This window comes from Macaca mulatta, chromosome 15 (genome assembly GCF_049350105.2).
Source record: "Macaca mulatta isolate MMU2019108-1 chromosome 15, T2T-MMU8v2.0, whole genome shotgun sequence".
Taxonomy (NCBI): Eukaryota; Metazoa; Chordata; class Mammalia; order Primates; family Cercopithecidae; genus Macaca; species Macaca mulatta.
In genome coordinates, this window is record NC_133420.1 from 126537428 (window position 1) to 126554787 (window position 17360).

The 17360-nt window shown below is 41.7% G+C and overlaps 1 protein-coding gene across 1 annotated transcript in view; it reads left to right on the forward strand.

Annotated features, from left to right (window-relative positions):
• Nucleotides 1–15102, forward strand: part of LOC719477 (ankyrin repeat domain-containing protein 18A-like) — a 69703-nt gene extending 54601 nt beyond the window's left edge. Inside the window, 13 exon segments of the mRNA XM_077966435.1 lie at nucleotides 2909–3190; nucleotides 4101–4312; nucleotides 5679–5901; nucleotides 9275–9320; nucleotides 12721–12762; nucleotides 12765–12823; nucleotides 13299–13322; nucleotides 13325–13450; nucleotides 13453–13654; nucleotides 14213–14416; nucleotides 14615–14656; nucleotides 14659–14744; nucleotides 14842–15102. Coding sequence (XP_077822561.1) covers nucleotides 2909–3190; nucleotides 4101–4312; nucleotides 5679–5901; nucleotides 9275–9320; nucleotides 12721–12762; nucleotides 12765–12823; nucleotides 13299–13322; nucleotides 13325–13450; nucleotides 13453–13654; nucleotides 14213–14416; nucleotides 14615–14656; nucleotides 14659–14744; nucleotides 14842–15048 — 1755 coding nt within the window. The 3' untranslated portion in view covers nucleotides 15049–15102.
• Nucleotides 15103–17360: the final 2258 nt, after the last annotated feature.

A 17360-nucleotide genomic window follows, 5' to 3' on the forward strand; every position in this document is an offset into this window, starting at 1 on the left:
GTGTTTGATGGTTGATGCTGGCCATTGGCTGGAACCTTGCTTGGGGCAGGCAGCATGAACACTGACACTGGCACTCCCAGTCTGTCTTTGTGGTCTGATCTCTCTCACAATCTGGGGGCTGAGTTTGAAGGGAAAGCAGTCTGAGATAGGGAAGCCACATGGTATCCCTTTTACTGCATTCTATTCATTAGAAGGAAGTCAGTAAGGATGGCCCATATTCTGTTCTTTTAGTGGGATGAATATAGCTTCTCTTTTGTTTTAATTGACATGTATATACATAATTATGGGCTATAAAGTGACACTTTGATACGGGAGTATAGTGTGTAAAGATCAAGCCAACTAGCATATTTACTACTTCAACCATTTTTCATTGAATTGTGAACTTTCAAAATCTTCTAGCTTTTTAAAAATATAAATAAACCATAGTTAACCACATTCACCCTACAATGCCACAGACCACCAGAACTTATTACTCTTATCTAACTGTGATTTTGTATCCATTAACCAGACTCCCCTCCCCTACTTCTGTGTGCTTTTTTGCTGTTGTTAAGAGACATGGTCTTGCTAGTGTCCTCTGCTCTCCAGGCAACTGTAGTCACCCAGACCAGAGACAGTGATTTGATCATAGCTCACTGCAGCCTCAAACTCTTGGGCTCATGTGATCCTCCCACCTCAGCCTCCTGAGCAGCTGGGATTGTGGACATGCACCATTGCACTTGTCTGATTTTTCACTGTGTAGAGATGTCTCTCTGTGTTACTCAGGCTGCTCTGGAGCTTTTGGTCTCCAGTGATTCTCCTGCCTTGGTCTTTCAAAGTGCTAGGAAATTACAGGCATCAGCCATGTCGCCCAGCCCTCAATTTTTCTTTAGCTCCTACACATGAGTGCGAATGTACAGTATTTATCTTTCTGTGTCTGCACTTAACGTAACATACTCCAGACTGATCCACATGGCCACAAATAAAAGGATTTCATTTTTTATATGGTGTATAATATTCCATTGTGCATGTGTACCACAATTTTTTGTCCATTCATTTGTTGATGGACATGAAGGTTGATTTTATACATTAGCTGTTGTGAATAGTGCTACAATAAACTTATGAGGACAGGTATCCTTTCGATCTATTGTTTTCTTTTCTATTGCCTGAATACCCAGTAGTGGGGTTGCTGGACCCCTCGACAGTTCCATTATTAGTTTTTTGAGAAAACCTCATGTTGTTTTCTAAGTGGCTTCACTAATTTACCTTCCCACCAACACCATGTAAGAGTTTACTGTTCTCTGAAACCTCACCAGCGTTTGTTATTTTTTTTTTGTCTTTTCCTCGATAGCCAATTATTCTAAATGGAGCAAGATTATATCACATTGTAGGTTTGATTCCCTAATGATTAATGACACTGAACATTTTTAAATGTATTTATTGGCCATTTGTATTTCTTTTTTTTTTTCTTAAAAAAGAAGAAATATCTAACCACATCTTTTGCCCAATTTTGAACTCAGTTTATTGTTTTTACTCTCAGGGTATTTGAGTTCCTTGTTTATTTTGGATATTTGTCTTTTATTAGATGAAAAACTTGAAAATATTTTCTTCCATTCTATAGGTTTTCACTTCACTCAGTTGTAGTACTGTTTGTCTATCGTTTGTTTTTTGCCTGTGCTTCTGATGTCTTACCCATACAAATCTTTGTGCAGACTAATGTCCTGAAGCATTTTCCCTATGTTTACTTATAGTAGTTTGATAATTTTGGGCCTTACATTTCAGTCTTCAATTGATTCTGAGTTTATTTCGCTATATAGTGTTAGATAGGAAGCTAGTGTCATTCTCCATATGGATAGTTTTCCCAGTGCCTTTCATTTGAAGAGGGTGTCCTTTCCCTAATGTATGTTCTTGGCACCTTAGTCCAAAATCAGTTGGCTGTAAATATGTGGATTTATTTCTAGGTGCCGTATTCTATGGCCTTTACCCCAAGAATCATTACTTCTTAAAATGCAATTCAAATTAGCATGAAATATTTGCAGTTTAGGAAAAGCCTTATGGCATCAGAATCCTTATTTTCAGGATTCATTATTTTGTGGTTTTTTGAGATATGGTCTTTGTCTGTCATCCAGGCAGAAGTGCAGAGATGTGTTCATAATTCACTGCAGCCCTGAACTCTGAGTACAAGCCATCCTTTTGCCTCAGGCTCCCAACTAGCTGGGTCTACAGGCCTGAGCCACCATGCCTGGCTAATTTTTTAAAATTTTTTTGTGGAGATGAGTGTCTCACTGTGTTGCTCTGGCTGATCTCAAATTCCTGGCCTCCAGTGATCTTTCTGCCACAGCCTCCTAAAGTGCTGGGATTACAGGCACAAGTCACCAGGCCTAGCCTAGAGTATTATATTATTTTCAAAGTCTTATTCTGAGAGCCATTTATTGACTTTGGCCTAAATAACAATATGATAGCTCTGAAACTTTTTTTGACAAATTTTGGGGAGTGGCCATGAGGGAAGGGGTTGGACACTTTTCACTAAGAGATCACTTTGGCCTAAATAACTCAATGTGATAGCTCTGAAACTTTTTTTGACAAATTTTGGGGAGTGGCCATGAGGGAAGGGGTTGGACACTTTTCACTAAGAGACCACTCAGTGCCGTTTCAGGAGGAACAAAAACGAATCATCGGGAAAATAAAAAGATCAAGCGCAGATGTTCTGTGGCAAAGATGATGATAGTAGAGCGTGTATTTTTGTGACTCATGGTAGCTTTAACTTCGCTCTTAAAATTCTGAGTAATTTAAGGGTTCACATTTGAAGACTGTGCTACATTATTGATAACATGTTATTGCAAGTAAATGCATTTCAAAATTTGCTATTGGTTTTGTATTAGATTATTCGCAGCCTACTTCCCTATCAAGCTCTATTATTTTATTCATGCAGTTCGATGATCTTATGGCCGAGAAGGAAGCTGTATCTTCAAAATGTGTCAATTTGGCTAAAGACAATCAAGTTCTTCAACAAGAGTTTTTATCTATGAGAAAAATACAAGAGAAATGTGAAAAACTTGAGGAGGATAAAAAGATGTTGGAAGAAGAAGTATTAACTCTTAAGACACATATGGAAAACAATATGGTAGAACTTGGTAAAGCACAAGAATATAAATCGGAGCTAGATGAAAAGACAATGCAGATAATAGAAAAATTAGAAGAAATCCATTTACAGGTTAGTTTTTAAAGTCAGGTAAGTTTATCTGTAATGTGCTTTCATTTGTTTCACTGCAAATTATATTTTGGATATGTATATATTGTGTTTCCTCTGCCTCTCTTACAGCAATTTCCTTTGTAGGGTTCTAGAAAAAAAGTGGCATCTTTTTTCTTTTAAATATTTAAATTTCCATTATTTTTATAACAAAATTCATCTTTCAAAGTAATGATTCTCGGCCGGGCGCGGTGGCTCAAGCCTGTAATCCCAGCACTTTGGGAGGCCGAGACGGGCGGATCACAAGGTCAGGAGATCGAGACCATCCTGGCTAACACGGCGAAACCCCGTCTCTACTAAAAACACAAAAAATTAGCCGGGCGAGGTGGCGGCGCCTGTGGTCCCAGCTACTCGGGAGGCTGAGGCAGGAGAATGGCGTGAACCCGGGAGGCGGAGCTTGCAGTGAGCTGAGATCTGGCCACTGCACTCCAGCCTGGGCGACAGAGCGAGACTCCGTCTCAAAAAAAAAAAAAAAAAAAAAAAGTAATGATTCTCACTATAGAGTCATTTCAATATTAAGACCAGTTGGCATAAGAGAAGACTGTGATTTAGAAATTATGTGATACTTTTGAATTGGTCTTAAGCTATGTTGTTCATTGTTCACTTTTTTAAATTATAAATGGATTCTATTATTTTTATATGACTAGATTACATTAATACTGACATTATTATTATTTCAAATTTATTTAAATTAGACTTAATTCTGAATTCAGTTATTAGTTTTGTTGATATTGCTGATAAATATGTTAAGTTTCAGCTTCTTTTTTTAATGTATTAAAAATTGCTCTTTGAATCACTGACTCAAAATGAAAGACCACAAACATGGTAATTAGGTAATAATTGTTTTAAAAGTGTATTCTTTCATTTGTTTTAGGAACAAGCACAGTATGAAAAACAATTAGAGCAGTTAAACAAGGATAATACGGCTTCACTAAATATGAAGGAACTCACACTTAAAGATGTGGAATGTAAATTCTCCGAAATGAAAACTGCTTATGAAGAGGTTACAACCGAATTAGAAGAATATAAGGAAGCCTTTGCAGCAACATTGAAAGCTAACAATTCCATGTCAAAAAAAATAATGAAGTAAGTCAAAACATACACTCATAGAAAACGAATTAAACTCATTAATTTGTTTTGCAAGCATAATTTTTAGTGACATGACTTCAGGAGATCAGTAGGAAGTGAATGCTAATCTGATAATGTAATTTTGGAAAATAATGTTAGTAAGTAATCTTACCTTTAAAATGTTCATCAAGGATAGTTGCTGTCTCTATTCTCTCTCTCTTTTTTTTTTTTTTTTTTTTGCTTTTGTATGGCTTTTTTCCCCTGAAAAGTCTCATGTAGTTAACCTGATCTGTTGGGTTTTTTCACTGTTTTTGAAGCTTTATAATTAATTAAGTGATCTTGTTATAAAATTACTTGTCAGAATTTCCCTAAATAGAAATATTAATGAGTTTAATTTATTTTTTGGTAGATCATAACCTAAACCCAAAGTGTCGAGTGGTACTGCTACTCTGGGCACATCCTGGCGCTGAGGCAGGGACTGTTATTGATTGTGATCTTTAGTGTTATCACTAGAGGGTGCCTCAAGAAAGACTATTTGTGTAACATTTTCAAGGAGTTACAGAAAGGCATCCTTGTGAAATATGGAATAATTATCACAGGAATGAAAAGAAGTATAATCCACAAGGTGGTTAAAAGAAAAACACCATGTTCAGCCTAAAGGGGTATGTGGAAGGCAGAAAGAACAAGCCCCACCTGCAGTGCCTTGGTCACAGTGCTGGGGGCTAATTGCCTTCAGAGATGCTTTAGTTGTCTTTGATCACCAACCAACCAATCTGGTTCTCCCCCAGGAGTTGTTGCTCTGAGTTACTCCTCAGTGCCAAATACTCAATTGTTCTTAGATCACGGGTGAAATGTACAAGGGTGAAACCTGAAACTGGTTTACTAAACACAAGTATTTCTAGATTATTTTTGTTCATTTTAGTTTTCTTAATCTACATTCTTTAAGGAGTACAACATGATGTTTGGTATAATTATTTATAGTGAAGTCGTTCTTATAGTCAAGCAAATTAACATATTCATTGTCCCACATATTACCCTTTAAATACAAATATTTCTATGGAATCTGTAGAATCTTACAAGTAGAGCTATTTTAGAAGGCAGCTAGGTTACCTGTTGAGCCGTACATCAGTGATAGCCATTTCTTTTCCCTCCTTTGAACTGCTTGTTCAGTAGAAATCACCTTAGAAACACATATACTTATTTAGAATAATTTTAAAATTACAATTGCTTACAAGAGGTAGGCTCTCACACATCTTTGGTGTGAAAACACTGTTGAGTGGGTAATTTGGTTTACTCTCAGGGCAACTTTTTAAAAAATGCAAGTCATTAAGAATCATTCAAGGAAAAATGAAATACTAAGCATTTGTCTTTGCTATCTTTACAGATCGAATAAGAAAATAGCAATGATCAACACCAAGCTCCTTATGGAGAAAGAGCGGATGAAATATTTTCTCAGTACTCTTCCTACGAGGCCACACCCAGAGTTACCTTGTGCTGAAAATCTTAATAGTACAGGACTCAACAGAAAATATATTCCCAAAACGCCCATAAGAATTCCTACTTCAAACCCACAGACTTCAAATAACTGCAAGAACTCCTTGACTGAGGTTAGTTATATGACCGTTTCTCTTTTGGCTTTCATTTCTTTGATATAATTCTTGTTTATAATTTGGTGAAATACTGAGCTGTTCTGTTGACTTAGGCATGTTAAGTAAAGATTATAATTAGCTGTGTTAACACAGAAAGGAAATGGGAACTTTACATTTTTTAATTCCCTGGAGCTCTCATTTTCAAGAGATACCCATTGCTAACTTTGTTCAATAAATGTGACTAAACTGACACATTTAAAATTTCTTTAAAAGCTGCATTTAAGTTAGGTTTTAGAAAATGCATGTTATTGCCTAAAAACTGACAGTATACTTTGAGATTCTTTGTCTTTGATTGTAGTTTCTCTGTGGTTCATATCATGTTTTTTTCTTTTCTTTTCTTTTTGAGATGGAGTCTTGCTCTGTTGCCTAGGCTAGAGTGCAGTGGCGCGGTCTCAGCTCATTGCAACCTCTGCCTGCCAGGTTCAAGTGATTCTCCTGCCTCAGCCTCCCGAGTAGCTGGGACTACAGGTGCCTGCCACAACACCTGGCTAATTTTTGTATTTTTAGTAGAGATGGGATTTCACCATATTGGTCAGGCTGATCTCAAACTCCTCCTGACCTTGTGATCCAACTGCCTCAGCTTCCCAAAGTGCTGGGATTACAGGGTGAGCCTCCGTACCCAGCCTATACCACTTTTAAAGTTTCTTTGCACCATCTTAACTCTTCCCACTCATAATCACAAGTGAATGACTGGCAACCAAACACTTAACCACATACAGATATTTATTATTTAATAGAATCCAAAATAAGTGCATTTTATGAATTAAATAAACAGAACACTAAAAGGTTCATTTCCATTTTTCTGTTAAAAGCTTTGTGCTTAGCCAGGTGCAGTGGCTCATGCCTATAATCCCAGCATTTTGGGAGGCCAAGGCAGGTGGATCACCTGAGGTCAGGAGTTTAAGACCAGCCTGGCCAACATGATGAAACCCCGTCTCTATAAAAATACAAAAATTAGCCAGGCGTGGTGGCAAGCACTTGTAATCCCAGCTACTCAGGACGCTGAGACAGAAGAATTACTTGAACCCATGAGGCAGAGGTTGCAGTGAGCCAAGATCATGCCACTGCACTACAGCCTGGGTGACAGAGGGAGACTCCATCTCAAAAAAAAAAAAAGACTTTGACTTTTCTTACCTAAGAGTACATCCTCTGACTAGAAAAATCCTGGAAGAAAACTTAGGAAACACTCTTCTGGATATTGCACTTGTCACTTAATTTATGGCTAGGTCCTCAAAAGCAATTGCAAGAATAACAAAAATTGACAAGTTTGATCTAATTAAGCTAAAGAGCTTCTGCACAGCATGAGAAACTATCAAGGGATTAATTAAACAGACAGCCTAAAGAATGGAAGAAAATATTCACTCACAATGCACACAGCAAAGGCCTGTTATTCAGAATCCATAAGGAAACTAAACAAATCAACTAGCAAAAAATAAATAACCCCATTAAACATGAGCAAATGACATGAACAGACACTTTTCAAAAGAACACATAGAAGTGGCTAACAAACATGTTAACAAATGCTTACCGTTGCTAATCCTCAGAGAAATGCCAAGCAAAACATCAATGAGAAACCATCTCACACCAGTCAGAATAACTTCTGTTAAAAAGCAAAAACAAACAAACAAACAAACAAAAAAATCAGATGTTAGGGAGGCTGTATAGAAAAGGAAATACTTACACACTGTTGGTGGCAATGTAAATTAATTCAGCTACTATGGAGAGCAGTTTGGAAATTAAGAACTAAGAAGGATCAACATAACTCTTCCCACCCATAATCACAAGTGAATGACTAATGACTGGCAACCAAACACTTAACCACATATAGATATTTATTATTTAATAGAATCCAAAATAAGTGCATTTTATGAATTAAATAAACAAAACACTGAAAGGTTCATTTCCATTTTTCTGTTAAAAGCTTTGCGCTTGGCCAGGTGCAGTCGCTCACACCTGTAATCCCAGCATTTCGGGAGGCCAAAGCAGGTGGATCACCTGAGGCCAGGAGTTGGAGACCAGCCTAGCCAACATGAGGAAACCCCGTCTCTCCTAAAACTACAAAAATTAGCCAGGCATGGTGGCAGGCACTTGTAATCCCACCCACAGCAACCCCATTACTATACTAGGGGTATACCTGAAGGAAAATAAATCATTGTAACAAAAAGATGCATGCACATGTATGTTCATTGCAGCACTGTTCACAATAGAAAGACATGGAGTCAATCCAGGTGCACCCAACATAGATTGAAAATCCAAGGTAGATTGGAAAATTCCATATATACCATGGAATACTATGCAGCCATGAAAAGAACAAAATCAGGTCCTTTGCAGCAACATGGATACAGTTGTAATCCACTCTCTTAAGCAAACTAATGCAGAAACAGAAACCAAATATCTTGTTTTCACTCACATGTGGGAGCTACACATTAGGTGTATGTTGGCGTGAACATGGGAACAGTAGACACTGGGAAATAAGAACGGGGAGGCACAGAGTGGGCCAGGATTGAAAAACTACTTCTTGGGTCCTATGCTCACTACCTGTGTGATGGGTTCACTTGTACTCTAAACCTCAGCATCCCTCAATATACCTTTGGAATAAACTTACACAGATTCCACTTTAATTTAGAATACAAACTAGAAAATAAAAGAAAAATGTACTATAAAAATATTTTTTCTATAAGTAGAGTATAGAAATTTCTTTTTAAGAAAAAAAAAGGACAGAGTTTTGCTAAGAATTTCAAAGCAATGCATTCATTGCAAAATATGACTTTAATTGTTTAACCTTTTTTTTCTTTTTATCCAAGTCTCACTCTGTCACTAGACTGGAGTGCAGTGGCACAATCTCAGCTCACTGCAATCTACGCCTCCTGACTTCGAGTGATTTTCCTGCCTCAGCCGCCTGAGTAGCTGGGACTACAGGCATGCGCCAACATGCCCAGCTAATTTTTGTATTTTTAGTAGAGACAGGGTTTCACCATGTTGGCCAGGATGGTCTCGATCTCTTGACCTTGTGATCTGCCCACCTTTGCCTCCAAAAGTGCTGGGATTACAGGTGTGAGCCGCCATGACCAGCCTTTCTAAAATTATGTATATCCAATAGACCAATATTATCTATTTTTGTCAGATTACTCTAAATAGCATTACACAGATACAGCCTCTATTATCTAAACTTAAAATAAGTAGAAATTTTACTTATGTGATTATTTTTCTGTCTAAGCAAACTTATGTCTAGTCACTAAAAATTCTAAAGGCCACATTTTGTAAGTGATATCTTATTCTCATGATAATGTCTCCTGTTTAACTTAAACATTATTTTTTAAACTTATTTTAGATGGAGCCGGACTGTGTAGAACAAATAATTAGAGAAACAAAGAAAAGTATGTTGCCAAAATTTATTAATTAAATTTAGGTTTATTTTAGTAATAAAGTGTAAATAGCAAATGGCATTCCTTTTCATTGTGGGTTAGTAGATACTATGTACAGTATCTTTTTCTTACACACATCTAATGAAAGATGTGAAAATAAAAACTTTCACAGTGAAGAGTATACTTATGCACTGTTAATTCATCATGTTACATACCTTAAAAAATTCCCAAGAAGTGTATCCATCTCTTTTTCACTGGCTCTACAATTTCTTCACTTTTGCCATCCTCATGGAGCTGTCAGCCAGCACACCGAAATGATTCTCAGAAAACAAAGGCATCGTCAGGTTCTCAGGGTTTTGGTACAGACTGAAGGCCAACAGACCTCAGACTCACTTAGAAATACTTGGCTGAGCAATAACCCTTCATAAGCAGCCACTTGACAGGTGGCATTTTAAACCTCCTGTCGTTTACTGTGTCATTGACTTGTCTTACATCTGTTCTCAGGAAAAGTTCTAAAATTTTCACCATGAAATAAAAACACCCATGTCAATGTAATTGTCTAGTTACTCAGCCTTGTCTCTTGCCACCTTGTCTCTCTGCCCTTTGCTCTAGCACCAAAGTGGACGGAGTAGAACTCTGCAGGGCTCTTTCTCACATCAGGCTCTTTGCCTTCGCCTCTTTCCTCTATCTGGCAAGCTTTTCTTTGTCCTTCAGGCATCAACCTATGCATCTCCTCTACCAGAAAGCCCATGATATTGACACAAAAGTGAAATAGATGTCCCTTCTGTATGTTCCAGTAGTGCCCTGCTGTATACCTGTCATGGTATCTGTGACTCTATATGGACATTGCCTGCCTGTCTGTTTTTTAGGTTATAGCATATGACTGTTGAGAGGTGGACCATGCCATCTTCATCTTGTAATTCCAGTGCTAGTTCTAGTACCTTAGCATGTGGCTGTTGAGTACATGAATGAAGAATGAAAAAGCTGTGATATTTAACCACAATTAGAATTAATGCCATGTATAAATTATTTAATAGTAGTTTTGTATTATAATTGTACATACATATTCCTCATTCTTATTAACGCTGATAACGTTCTCAATGCTTTACATTTTAAAGTTACACTTGGTTAACTGAAATGTTTTAGGTAAAGAACATAATTCTTTCTTTTTTCTTTCCAGCTTTTGATGTGTTGGGCACTTGCTCCGGTCTACTTTCTTCTCTAGAATCCACTGGTAAGCCACATCTAATGAAGAGGATATTTAACCAGAAAATCTTAAAGAAAAGTTGTGTGATTTAAAAGATCATAAAACTTTATCACTGGGCCATTTACATGAAATTTTAATTGTTTTTCATAAATATATAACATTTTCATATCATATGTATGATGAAAATTTTTATGGTATTTTAAATGATGTTTCTTCACCTCCTTAAGTTTTAAGTGGATCTTGCAAATGATCCATTGAGTTTGGCATACTCAAATTGCCCAAATGTCAGTTGTTTAAACAGCCAAACAACCAAGTCATCATTGATACTTTAGTAAAGGTCATCAAAGGCTTATTTTCATTTTACAGTTTTTATTACTACATATAGTAGGAGACTTAAGGAGTACCTGCCAGGTTCATCCATACTAATGTTATGATTTTCTTTTTGTAGTTCAACAGTATTTTGTGTGGAGATACTTTGAGGCTCTGTAAACACTGGTTACTCCTCAAAACCCACTAGATTTAGCATTTCATTGATGACTTGTCTTTGAACAAGTATTACTGTGATGGTTGCCAGATGATTATTTTCTTATTCTCTTCTTCGTTCTACATGGAGAAATAAAACGAGTAAATAAAGGAGAAAGGAAAGCTCATGATTCTGGTGCTCCAATTCCCCAAGATTAGGCCAGGAGTAGACATTTCAAGCTGACTTTATGTCCTTCTTATTTGTCCCCGTTACTCTGTCAGCACTTTTTTACTTTCTGGCATAAGATGTTCTAAACTAATCTTGTATTTTCTCTGCCTCAGCCCTAGAATGAGTAATTTTTCTTAGAAGCAGAGTTGGAGCCACCGAGGAAGCACAGGTGAGTCTTCCCCAGCATGCACTCACTAGTCCCCAACAGAAGAACTGTTGCTACATCCACTGAGGTACCAAGAAACTAGCAGAGGGCCTTCTGGCTATCTGGGGACAGTCCTGACGTGGTCCCTGGCTCAGCCTCAAGGGTTCTGGATTAGTCTCCCTGCAGCCTCTGTGCTGTGTCTCTAGATTGGAGCTCTGTGAGATGGGCCCTGGGAGACCCAGCAGCACAGGGTGTCTCCTCTGCCAAATGTCTCTCCCTTCCTCGCACTCTGACACTCTGGAATAGGATAGGTGGCGTGTCCAGGCAGTGCCAGGCCACCTCACTGTCTCCTTTGAGATGGACCCAGAGTGCCTTGGGGGGTGAATATGAAGCTGGGCACCTGGAGCCTGAGGCTGACTGTCTCTCCCTGTGTCTTGGAGGAGAGGCCTTGGGGCCCAAGAAAACCCCCAGTGCCTGACCTCTGGGCACACATACAGGGCGGGAGGGTCTGTGGGCTGATGGGGGCATTGTAATGAGACTTTGAACACAGCTGCTCAAGGACCTCATCAGTGGACCATGGTCAGAGATGACCTGGTCATCAGGACCTGGTCAGTTGGGACCTGATCAGCAGGGACCAGGTTAGTGGCAGCTTCCTTAGTGAAGGCCTTACCAGTGGGAACCTGGTGACCTAGTCATTGGAAGCCTAGTCAGTGGGGACCTGGTCAGTGGTGGCCTTATTCATGGAACCTGAACTGCTGGAACGTAAACAATTGATGGGGTCTATTCAGTATACTAGGGGCATGGTCAGTGTGGGGCCTTAGTGGCTTGAAGCCTGGTCAGTGAGGGCCTGGTCAGAGGGGGCTCGGTCAGCTAGGGACTGATCCATGGAGAATTGTTCAGTGGAGGTGGGGTTAGCAGCAACCTGGTAAATTGTGGTCTTGTCAGTGGGAACCAAGTCAGTGGGAAATTGGTCAGTGGGGTCTGGTCCATGAGGCCTATTAATGGGGGCCTGGTTATGGAGACATGGTCAGTGTGGACTTGGTCAGTGGGACCTGGTCAATGGAGGAGTGGTCATTAGGGGCCTCGTCAGTGGGTACCTGGTTAAGGGTGCCTGGTCAGTAGGAACCTGGCCAATTGGCCGCTGTGTGACCTTAGGCAAGGGGTTTGTCTGTGGATCCTCCTTGCCTCCATCTGTAGGGAAGCTGGGTCAGGGCACCTTGGAGGGTTGCTAGAAAGAGTACATGAGAAGATATGTTGAATCCACACTGCTTGACAGACCTAGAACTTTACACTTGACCTGGGTTCCACCTAGAGAGGGTGCCAGCCCTTTCTGCTCTGTCCGGCACCCCTCCTCTGTCTGCATTCCCAGGACCACCTTCCGTGGGGAGGGCAGAGATTGGGGAGCACCTGTGGAGGCTGTAATGCTGGCCCTGCGCCCTGGTGGTGACAGTGATGAGGACCTGGATGCACCTGTGAGTGGAGCAGCTAGGTCTGGCCAGAGAAGCAAGACAAACAAACACACCCATATGTACACACACACACAGATGCACAAACACATTGCATGCACACATGTCAGTTCAGTGGATAGAGGACACTGACTCTGGGCCCTCTTGACCCAAGCAGGCTCCAGTTGTGGTGGGTTGTGTCACCCCACGATGTCACTGTTGCTGAGCCCCCATTGCCTCTGTGTTGTGGAGCAGTTAGAGACACACAGCAGTATCCGTGAGTGGCTCTGCGTGAAGGACTCTTCTAGGTGAAAGGCACATCTCAGCACAGCTGACTGATCAGACTCAGGTGAGTGGAACCTGCTCTGTTCTCTTCCTCCTGGCTTAGGGACAGTCGCTATCAGGTGGGTGGTTTTGGCCTCTGGGCAGCTACTGAGGGTAATCCCTGAGCACTCACCAGGTGCCTGTTCTGTGCTGACAGTCATCTTATTTATCCTCACAGCAATTCCATTCTGCATCTCCTCTGGCCCCCCCCCAAGGACCACCAGGACAACCCCATCAGGGCCCTATCACCAGGCCCAGTCTGGCTCCATGATAGCCAAGAAGCAGATCCAGAGACAACTGCCCTGCATGGTGGCTGCATCTGACTCCCCTTGATGGGTAGTGATGAGCACAACATGGAAGAAGCCAGGGCAGCATGCGGACAGCTGCCCTGCAGCCCCAGATGGCACCTGGGCCTTGGGAAGTCGTTCTCAAAGGGGAAGCTCGTCACTTTGATGTCCCTGGAGGGAAAGGTGAACGTGGCATCCCGACAACCCTGGCAGCCAGCAGCATGCCATACATCTTCTCACCCAACCTGTGGGACAGAGGCCCCCTCCTGGGGAATAAGATCCATACCTAAAGGGTCCTGGCCCAGTCGGGCCTCATCTTGCGACCTGGGAGGCGAAGGGCACCATGGGCCCCCAGCAGCAACCAGGATTACCACCCAGGGGACTCAGCCTTCTATGGCCCTGGCCAGACTTAGAATTTGGCCCAAGACAGGACAAGCTTACTCAGAGCAGCCTGTCAGTACCCAGGGCCTGTGCATGCCAGGCAAGGCCAAGCTGGCTCAAAGAGAAACCAGCCACCTTTGCAAGGGTATGCCTGGAGAAGGTGGACCAACCACCAACCTCACCCCCTTAAGGAAGCAGGAGTGGCCAGGTTCCCACAGCCTGAGTAGCTGCCACCTGATGGCTGATGGAGCGGAGGCCTGAGGAAAAGCAGATGGCACTGGGGCCCTACCTCCAGGGAGGAATAACTGATTTACCCTGACTGGCAGCGAGTGAGGTTGGTGGCTGATCTACCTGCTCCTGGCACACCCTTGCAGAGGTGGCTGGTTGCTCTTTGAGCCAGCTTGGCCTTGCCTGGCATGCACAGGCCTCAGTGCAACAACTATGCTACAAATGGAGCCACATAGAGAAAATGAGCAGCAGGCTCAGGAGCAGGGTGTGCGCTGCCTTTGGGGCTCTGGTCCATGCATCAGGGCTCCTACAGCACTGTGGGCTTCTTTGGTGCCAAGAGGCAGACCACAAACCATCTTGAGGAGGACTCTATGCTCAAGTACAGAAAGGGCCCAGTCTGGTGGGTGAACCACACGGCCAGCTTCTGGGTGTGGGCACAGTGCCACATCTTCCATCACTTCCTGATGTGCCCCACCAGTGCTGAAGAGACAGCCTGGAGACAGGGCAAGAGGAAGGCTGAGAAGGATGAGATGGTGAATTCCAGCTTCTTCCTGACGCTGAGCCCACCTCCAAGGTGGGCTCAACCTTTAGAAGTGAGAGAGCAAGATTGATGGCTTTGAGTGCTTTACCAGGAAGATGGACAACAGGGCACTCAGCTCAACTTCACAGCCAATGAGTTGACATGCAAGCAGGTGATGGTGATGGGCTTTAAGAAAGAGCATCAGAAGGTGGCCAGTTCTTCAGCCTCAGCCAGGTCTTGGAGCTGGAGCAGGCCATCACTTCACCAGAGATGCCTTCAACACTGATTGGCTCTTTGCCAATCAGCCCAGGCAGGACCTGGACCCAGTCATGGACCTGTTAGTGCTGTCTCAGGGACACCAGACCAAAATCCTGGACATCATCCGTATACACAAGGAAGCTCTTACCAAAGTCATGCAGAGCAGGCAACATGTGGCAGAAGGGAAGACAGAGGTGCAGAGGCTGATGACGCCAGAATCACAGGAACAGGATTTTTGTGGCCACTTTGGCTGAAATTCACTGCTTCCATCCAATTCAAATGAGAGACATGGACTCGCAGATGCAGTATTTCTTGCAACAAGAGATACTAGTTTTTCAAAAAGTCACCCAGGAATTGATAGTGTTGAATGACTAGATACTCCTTTGTGGACTGTTTCCAGTTCAAGGATAGTTTCTACAGCAGAATAATAACACTAGCAAAGAGCTAGTGCCAGCTATTGGTGGTAGGACAAGGATGGTTTTGTTCTCAACTGAAACTCAGCTGAATACAGAATTGTGTAGGAAAGAGTTAATATGGTGATAGAATAGAAAGAGCAGCAAACATGAACTAAATCAGGCTATGAATGCCTACACTACCATTGTAATTTTTGGAAGAATGATACCACTTATTTTATTGCTTTTGAAGTGTGAATATTTTAGTTTATATGCTGTAGACCTCAAACCCTGTGAAGAGTCTCAAAGAAGCTGGCTGGATAAAGCCTGCTGTGGATGTCTTTATATTCAAAGATTGATGATGCAATTCAAGTATGTGTCCCCACCAAATCTCTTGTTGAATTATATTTCCTAATGTGGAAGGTGGATCCTGGTCTAAGGTGATTGAATCCTGAAGGCAAAGTTCTCATGAATGGTTTAGCAGCATCCCGTTGCTACTGTCCTCACAATTATGAGTGACTTCTCATGAGACCTGTTCATTGAAAACTCTGTGTCATGTTCCTACTCTGTGTGTTTTCCTCTTGCCGTGTGAGACAACTCACTCTTTTCCTTGCACGAAGATTGAAAGGTTTCTGAGATTTCCCAGAAGCAGAAGCCACTGTGCTTCCTGTCCACCCTGCAGAACCATGAGCTAATTAAACCTCTTTTTCAAAATAAATCATACAGAAAATGGCAAATGAGGACTGGAGCATTGCTATAAAGATACCTAAAAATGTGGAAGCAGTTTTGGAACTAGGCAATGGACAGAGGTTGGAAGAGTTTGGAGGCTCAGAAGAAGACAGATAGATGAGAAAATGTTTGGACCATCTTAGAGACTGGTTAAATGGTTGTGACAAAAATCCTGACAGAAATATGGACAGTGAAGGCCAGGCTGAGGAGGCCTCAGATAGAAATAAGAAGCTTTCTGGAAAATGTCTTGCTTTTGGATATGGAAAGCTTACACAATGCCTGTACCGTCATTGTACCTTAGAAGCAGTGAACTTGCTTTTTATTTCAGAGGCTCATAGGGAAAAGAGGCTGTAGCCTTGACTGAGATGAGACTTGGGCTTTGTAAGTTTGAGTTAATGCTGAAACGAGCTAATGCTTAAATGAGTTAAGACTCATGCTGGCAAGGCATGATTGTATTTTACAATGTGAAAAGGACATGACATTTGTAGGGTCAGGGACAGAATAATATGGTTTGTCTCTGTGTCCCTACAAAAACCCATGTGGAATTATACTCCCTAATGTTAGAGGCAGGGCCTAGGTGGAAAAAGATTTAGTCATAAAATGGTGCGGGTAGATCCTTCACAAATGATAAAGGACCATCCCCTTGATGCTGTCCTCTTGACAGTGAGTGAGTTCTCATGTGATCTGGCTGTTTAACAGGCTGTGGAACCTCTTCCCTCACTCTGTCTTGCTCCTACTGCCATGGGAGACAGCTCATTGTCCCTTGGCCTTCTGGTATAATTAGGAGGCTTCCTGACTCCTCCCAGAAACAAAAGACACTATGCTTCCTTCACAGCCTGCAGAATCCCAAGTCAATTAAACCTCTTTTATTTATGATAATACAGAAAATTAGAACTGCAGAGAGGAGCTGTGAAATATCTTCAAGGCCTTTTTCCATTTGTCTTGGCTATTAGCACAGGACTTCTTTATATGCAAATTTCTGAAGTCTTCTTGAATGTTCCCCCTTAAATCGGGTTTTGTGTTACTGCTACATAGCCAACCTGCTATAGAGATACCTGAAAAAGTAGAAGCAGGTTGAAAGTGGGTAGCAAACAGAGATTGGGATGGTTTGGAGGGATTAGAGAATGACAGAAGGATGAGGGCCTGGTGGGAGTGATTTAATCATGGATGGAAGGTGGGTAGGGGTGGAAGGAAAAAGAGGTGGGTAGGGTGGAGAGGAGTAGGCTGGCTGTAGGGTAGTGGAAGGGTGGGGTGTAGTGGGAGTGGGGAGTTGCCTGCTTCCGAGGCACGGCCTCATGGAAAACTTCTAGGGCAGTGCACCTGTGACTTTGCAGGTTTTAGTCCCCACAGTTGCTCTCATGGACTGGGCTAGTGTTGAGTGCCTGTAGCTTTTCCATAGTGAGGGTGCAAGCTGTTGTTTGGTCTATGAATCTGGCTCTGCCTGT